This window comes from Octodon degus, unplaced genomic scaffold (genome assembly GCF_000260255.1).
Source record: "Octodon degus isolate 3935 unplaced genomic scaffold, OctDeg1.0 scaffold00129, whole genome shotgun sequence".
Taxonomy (NCBI): Eukaryota; Metazoa; Chordata; class Mammalia; order Rodentia; family Octodontidae; genus Octodon; species Octodon degus.
This window is the reverse complement of record NW_004524705.1, coordinates 266,864-274,562: the sequence shown is the minus strand read 5'-3', so window position 1 is coordinate 274,562 and position 7,699 is coordinate 266,864. Positions and strand designations below refer to the sequence as shown.

The 7,699-nt window shown below is 46.5% G+C and overlaps 1 protein-coding gene across 1 annotated transcript; it reads right to left on the bottom strand.

The window, feature by feature from the left end:
- Positions 1-736: 736 nt before the first annotated feature.
- Positions 737-1,771, bottom strand: LOC101570596 (olfactory receptor 2T2-like). Its single transcript, XM_004640948.1, has one exon. It carries the CDS (start codon positions 1,769-1,771, stop codon positions 737-739), a length of 1,035 nt encoding a protein of 344 aa, XP_004641005.1.
- Between the last annotated feature and the right edge of the window lie 5,928 nt (positions 1,772-7,699).

Below are 7,699 nucleotides of genomic sequence, written 5' to 3'. Positions count from 1 at the left end.
CTCTCACTTGCCCCGGCGCTGTCTCTCATCTTTGTCTTCTAAATGTGTACCATTTCTAATGTCATATCAATTGTTACTATACTCTCTTTTAGGTAAATTTTTTAGAAAGTTAATAAAAGAAAATGAGAGACAAAATAAAACAAGAAAAGAATTCATTATGCAGTTTTTTAGGTTAAAAAAAGACATTTATGCAATGAACATAGACTAGGCATAGGATGAACATAAAACCCAAAATACAAACCTATCATCTTCACAAAAACTTCCTAAATAAAATTTCTACATTATGAGCATTGGAGAATATTTTCCTTATTGGATATTTGAAATTAAATCATTGAGCTTGTGGATGTGCAATGGGTCTGTTTTCATTTGAAAACTTGGTCAGGAGGGGCTGAGGGTGGAACTCAGTGGTACAGCACGGGCTTAGCATGCAGACCTGAATCCTGGGTTCAGTTCTGAGCACTGCACTGCAACCCCCCCCCCCAATTTGGCCAGCAGTACAACACAACAGACACATGACCATATGTTTCTCATAGGTGTGTCTGTGCTCCATCGACCTCGAATGGTTTGCAAGGCTGCTTAGCTGAAAGACCTGTGCAGAAACAGTGGTGAATCTGGGCAAGCCAGTGGGGTAAAGCCCAGACTAAGTCCACCTTCAGCGACAGTCTGAAAAGGATGCTTTCATGGGGGGATTTTGCCGACTGATACCTCATAGTCAACATGACACTGAGCAGTTCCATCACCAAGAACACACACTCTGAGGGGACCGTATCACTGGCCCCTCCATCAGCCCAGCTGCTGTCAACCACCAGCTCTTCCTAGGCATGTCCCTGGCCCTGACTCTGGGCGAGGCCCACCTCCCGAGCACTCTCCTCAGAGCTGTGGTCACATCCCTGTTCCTCAGGCTGTAGATGAGCGGGTTGAGCATGGGCGTGAGCATGGTGTAGAAGGCAGAAACCACCTTGTCCTTCTCGGGGGTGTGGTAGGAGTAGGGCAGCACATTGGTGTAGAAGGCTGCCCCATAGAAAATGCTCACCACCAGGACGTGCGAGGAGCAGGTGGTCCAGGCTTTACGCCTGCCATCGGCTGAGGTCAGGTGGTGCACAGTGACTAGGATGCGCGTGTAGGAGACTGCGATGATGGAGATGGGGACCAGCAGCATCAACACGCAGCATGCATACATTAGCATCTTGTACAGTGAGGTGTCCACGCACGACAGCCTCAACACGGCTGGGATCTCACAGAAGAAATGATTGATCTCCCGGGATGCACAGTAGGGGAAGCTCATGGTGATGGGTGTCAGCAGAAAGCCATCCAGAGAGCCCCCCAGCCAGGAGCCTAGTACCATGCCCACACAGACCCTGCGGCTCATGAGCACTGGGTAGCGCAGTGGACTGCACACGGCCACATAGCGGTCATAGGCCATGAAGCCCAGCAGGAAGAACTCTGCTCCAATCAGAGTGAGGTAGAAGAAGATCTGGAATGCACAGCCCAGGAAGGAGATGGTCCTCCCCTCAGACAGCAGGTCCTGGAGCATCTTGGGGACAGTGACACAGATGTAGATAGTGTCTATGACAGAGAGCTGGCTGAGCAGGAAGTACATGGGTGTGTGGAGGCGGGAGTCTGCACGGATGAGCAGAACCATGGCCACATTGGCGGTAACAGCCACTACGAAGATGAAGAAGACTACCACGAAGATCAGCCCTGGCAGGGCCGGGTGGACAATGAGGCCCAAGAGGATGAAGTCGGTGGTGTTCTGGGGAGTGGCCTCCATCTCCACATCACGTGGTCACTTCCTGGGATGGGGGCAGAGAGTGGATGGGTTAGGAACTATGCCATATCTGACAAGCACCCACCAGGAATGGCATGCAAGAGCAAGGTGGGTAGCAGAGGCAGTGTCCCCTTCAGAGTTCCTATGAGGCCCGCTCTGGTACTAACGAATCACGTGACCCTGCAGACACAATTGTCTCTACACTAAATCGTCACTGTCGGTCAGCACCCTGTAGGGAGGGAGGGAGAAGTGAGTGCGGTGACCCATGCAGTACCTTTTAGCACGTGCATCGGCTTTATTCAGAGCCATCTTCTGTGTACATCTTCCAATCTTGTCATGTTAGGTTGGAAGTTTCTTGAGGATGGCCCTGTGTCTGATTTTCTATATTGCATCATAAGCAACGTCCTTAAATGGCTCTTGCCACGAGGATGATTACCTCGTGAAGGTCGCATGTGGACATGCACTTGTGACTTGGGAAACTGATGTGAAATGAACTCACGTTTTCTCATAAACCCTATGATTTCAGTGACGTTATTACTAAACAGGCCTTGAAAGTTTGAGCATCAGGGGACAAAAAGGAAGAAGCAAGGGACAAGGTGTGTCTGCATATATGCAGGACAGCTTGGATAACTGTACTGCCAATTTCTGCTGGTCTGTTGAAAGGAGCAGTTAATGCTTAATTTTTTTCTCCTTTTAATTTCCTATGACTTTTTAAAATCCAATTTTGCATGCTGATCTCTGGTACTCTGAATAACTACTTTGAAGACAACATTATGCACCATAACAACCATTATGCACTATAAGAACCATTGTTGAATTCCTGTTATTTTGTTTAGTTGAAATTGTGTATTGTTTCTACTTTTTCTCAGGAAAAAAAAAAAAAAAAAAAAAAGGAGGCCAGGCCCAAGGTGCCTGTGCCCAGCTCTGTGGAGAATTAAGTTTATGCTCTAGGACTGAGTGTTTTAAGAGCTTGGATCTGTTTGTTTTCACAGGACAATATGGGGTCAGAGGGGCCGGGGAGATGGCTCAGTAGAATAAACACTTCCCTGGCAAGCACAAGGGTCTGAGTTCAATCCCTGGTTCCGCAAAAAGAAAAAAAAAATATTGGGTCAGAAATCTCAAGCAGGGCTCCTCTGCACTCTGCTTAGCCAGCTAGGGCTTGGGGTTCGCTCGTGGACGTGCTTTCTGGAGTCTGCTAAGACGCTCTGCAGTAGCGCTGCTGTGTAGGGTTCAGCGATGACGTGAGCGCCTCTCTGATCGCGGTTGCGCAGAACATCCGCAGACTTCCGGCATAGGGAGTGTGGCCGGTGCCTGTGGGGTGCGTGTGACTAGGAGTCCTTGCTAGCGAGGGTTTCTTGTCTAGGTTTATTATCTGTTTTACTATTTTTATTATGGAGAGTACAAACTAGTAAAAATAAACAACGAAACCCAAAACATGAGAAATGATACAGAACTTCAACACAGAAATCAATAGGAATTCAACAAGCCTGCTGTATTGCATTGTGTTGTCTTTAAATAAGTTGTTCAGATTATCAGTTATAAGCATGCAAAATTGAAAAAAAATTACAAGAAATTTAAAAGGATAAGAAAAAAGAGAGAAAATGTAAGCATCGATTGCTCCCCTCTGTTTTCCAGCAGAAATCAGCAGTGCAATGATCCAAGCCATCCTACATAGAGACACGAATGCATCTTCCTCCCCTTATAGCTCCTCTCCTGTCCTTTTCCTCATCTCAGCTCTTTCTTCTCTTCAACAGATTCTTCCCATTTCACGGTATCTATTGTACTTTTCAGGTTTTATTTACTCTGCCAGATTCTCACACTAGCAAGACTATATGATGATGTTTGCATGTGCAGGTCTGATTTATTTCCCCTACAAGTACAATCTCTACTTGCATCTGTTTACCTGTAAAAGCCTTAAATTTACCTTTCTTTATAGTTGAGTAATACTCCATTGTGTAAAAATGCCACATCTTTTTAATCTATTCCTTAGGTGATGGTCACTTGGGTTTTCCCAAAATTTACTATTATATCATCAATCCCTCATGTTTATCAGTTAAAAATAACCACAGATGGTAAAGAAATTCTTTAAGTTAGAGGGAACAAAATAAAATAATATGAAAGTTTTCTTGAGTTAAATAGAAATAATTCCTATTTTTCTGTGTTAGTCTGGAGTAAAGCAGGTGCACATCTCAGGGACATATTCGGGGTTATTCAATTTTCATCATTGAATCATGGGCGCCTTGCTCCTCCTCAGTGACAGAATGATAGAAGAGGTGCACTTCTGGAGAATGAGCCATCCACCAAAATTATGGGTGTGCCTTGTGGTCCATGGCGGTCAGACACATCATTTCTGAGGCCTCAGAAAGGAATTAATACCCCAGAAGTTGAAGAAAATAACAGAAGCAACATAAGCACCATTTCTTCTTAGTACTCGTCCAAGATAGAGATTTGTTATGGGCAATATTCCAGATAAGGGAGGAAAATTACAAAGGGAGAAAACACAAAATTCGGTGGTGAAACTTAAATCTGTCATAGATAATCAGTTAATGAGGAGAAATCCAACAACCCTGGGCATGAGATATTAATTCTTGAGTAGGCCAGTAGTGTTGAGCTCCTTTCGCCTTCCGTAGGAAGTGAGACAGTCTCGATAGTCACAGCTCTGGATGACGGGCAAAGAATCTGCACTTCCAGTCCTCACATCTAAGCTTCCTGCTGGTGGGAAATTAAAGTATTCATGCCAGCGGATAACTCACTTTGGCCACAACTGTGCCTCCTTTCTCTCAGTTCCATTTTTTTTTTTTTCAGAAGCTTGGCTTTATACCACTAATTGACAGTACAATGTAGCTCTAAAAGTAAGGTATCATTTTTTTCTTTTCCTAAATGAAGACTTCTGTGGCACAGACAAAACGTGTTGGTAAAGTGTTGTATATACACACAACTAAAGATGTGGAAGACACCGGCAGATGTAAGGAGAGAAACAGGAAGTTATCCTGTCCCCACACCAGTCGTCTCGCAAGGTGCGCAGCCCTTGAGCCGCAGCTAATCTGATGCTATGTGTCAGCGCTAGTAACGCCCGCCAAAGGGCTCTACCTGGACTGCAGGCTGAAACACCCCCAAGTCACGAGGCGTTCTGTGAGCTTGAGTGCAATGGCTGCCTTTGAAAACTTAGAGTCCCTTATGAGCGAAAAGACATTGGGGTCCATTTAGGGCAGACGAAGGCACCAGAGGTGGAAATCCTTGTGAATTAAAATTTTGAGACTTAAAAAATGTAAAACTTACTAGAGTGCTAAAAAATTCAAGGAAAATACCAGCGTCACAGTTGGCACGGTTAATGTCAGGAAAGGATCGGAAGCATGCACTGGAGGTTGTGTGGCGGGAGGGGAGGGATGGGAGGAGAGGACCCAGCACAGCCCCAGCTAAAACCACCTTGGAGGGCCCGGGGGTGTGAAGCCGGAGTTGCAAGGGGAGGGCTTGGTGTTTACAGCTGAAAATATCCAGCAATATGTCATAAGTATGAGTTGTTAAGCAGGAAAGCACACAATAAGATAGTCATTTAAGAAAGATATATCTAGGAGTTTCATAGGTTTGAAATCAGCATTGCTATTAATCACTACTAATAAATTTCTACGCCATAGCTGGCTGTGATTACTGACTTTGTCTATGTATGCCTAATTTCCCTGTGCTTTTCTGTCTATGTCTATAAATTAAGAACCATTGGTTCAGATACTGACTAGCCAGACTTCCTTACCTCCCTTCCAAGGCAGCTTGGTGCCCAGTGATGAGTTTCCCCCTTACCTTCAGCTTATCTGCAGTGCTTGTGGCCATTCTTTCCAGAGATGTCCCCTCCAACGCTCAGCCCACTAAGTGCTGACTGACATTCTGTCAGCTGTGGAGATGTAACAGTAGTGTCCCTATTATGGGGAACCGACCTTCCGCTTCCCCTGGCCACCCTCACAGTCACCTGAGAAATTTGCATTGACAAAATCAAGAGGCTAGAAGAGCCTCTCCTTATTTCAAAAAACTTGTAATGTAATGATGATCACCGAAAATCCACTAACTCAGGAGTTAGCTCAGGAGGAGAATTATGTGTTTTAGTGCCGGGTGCCAATGTATCTAAAAAATATTTTCAGGGTTACCAGCAATGAACCAGAGAAAACAAGTACATCGGGGGCTCTTGGAGCTGTACAGAGGCTGCTGGCTGCCATGGCCGGAGGAGGCTGCTGCTCTCCCACAGAGCTGTCTCAGAACAGTGGGGCAGGCGTGGGTGGCAGCGATGGAAGCTGCAGCATCCAGCACACTTGGGGCCCATCTATTCCACCCCATTGGTGGCACAGAGGAGGAAATATAGGACAGGAGAGAAAGAAAACTGATTCAAGAGCAGCAGCGATGGAGCAATGTGAGGAGCAGAGACCAACGGCTCCAAGCTCACGTGCTCGGCTCTGCGCTCCAGCTTCTAGGTTTCCAACAGGAGACAGCACTACCTCTTGCTTTAACCGCTCAGCCTGACTGTCTCTCATACAGCTTACGTGGCTGCCAGGGCATTTCTTTATGGACTACTACCTCTTCATAAGAAGTTGTCACAAGCACAGGTGTATGTTTATGAAGACAGAAAAAGAGGGGTGGTTAGAAAACAACAAAGGAGAAAAGACAGCACTCGACACTTCAGTCTCTTCCCAAGCATGCGGGAAACCTTCACCTGCGCCGGATTACATACAGAGTGCATGTCGTGCCCGCAGTATTCAGGGGCAGCAATCCGTGCTGCACCTGCCCACCAGCATCTGGACGTCCCTCGTAACGTATGCTGCTGCACACTTTTCCTCTGCTATAAGTTCACTACTGATAGATCCCCCAACACCTGCAATTTCAGCTAATGCATCTATTTTCAGTGATCTGCTTGCAAAAGAGTGAACAGATGTATAATTATTCTCAATCCAGAAAAGATCAGGACATAGTTGTTATCTGGCAAAGTGACTCCAGGGTGGCCTTCCCAACGTTGCAGAGGAATTGCCAGAGAAAACTTCCCAAAATCTGGGCAGTCTCCTCTCTGATCCCATGAAAGTTGAAGTTCCTACCTCCCAGCAGCTGAGTCCACGGCTCAGTAAGTCAGAAGTGGGATGGCAGGTGTGGAATACCTGGCAAAGCCGGCCAGCCTAAGCCTGAACAAAGCAGATTAATAATGGCTTTTCACAGTCCTCTGGGGCCATCCCTGGGACGTCAGTCAGCTCAGCTCTCTTGGCTCCCCCAGGCAGCAGTGGTGGCCCAGTCCCCCTGGCCAGACAGAAGCTGTGTTATTCTTTTCCCAAGTGAAAGGTCAGAATTATTTCTTGATACTTTATCGCAGAATTTATCTAATCTCGGCTCCCTCTGGAGTAATGACAAACAGTGACATGGTCACTACAGGTTGCATTGTCCAAGTCATTGGCTTATTTTGGTTAAAGAAAATTATAATAAAAACATACCTTTTAAATCTTTCTGCAGTGCCAGAAAGCACTGCAGATTAAAGCATCTGCTTGGGCAGTCTCAGGGACCAGGCTTGATCCCTGGCATGTGGCACTGGCCCCACCCCTGGGGCGCGCTGAGAGGGCCACTGAGACTGGGCGTGGTGGCGCATGCCTGTAATCCCAGCTCTTGGGATGCTGAAAACAGGAGGATCACTACAAGTCCGATCTACAGACTAAATATATAAACAAACAAACAAAAAACCTGTAAAAAAGTCTTACAGTGAGACGAGTGAGAGCTGCGGGATCCTGAATAGACCCAGAGCACAGGCACGGCAAGTGAGTGAGATGACCCGGGACCTGCGGATCCTCATTCGACACAGGTTGCTGGCCCAGCCAGGAACCCTTCAGCAGAACTCCCTGCAAAGAGGCTAGAGGCAAGACCCACCCAGCTGATTCAGGAGCAGAACATCTTGCCAGAGAGACACAAAGG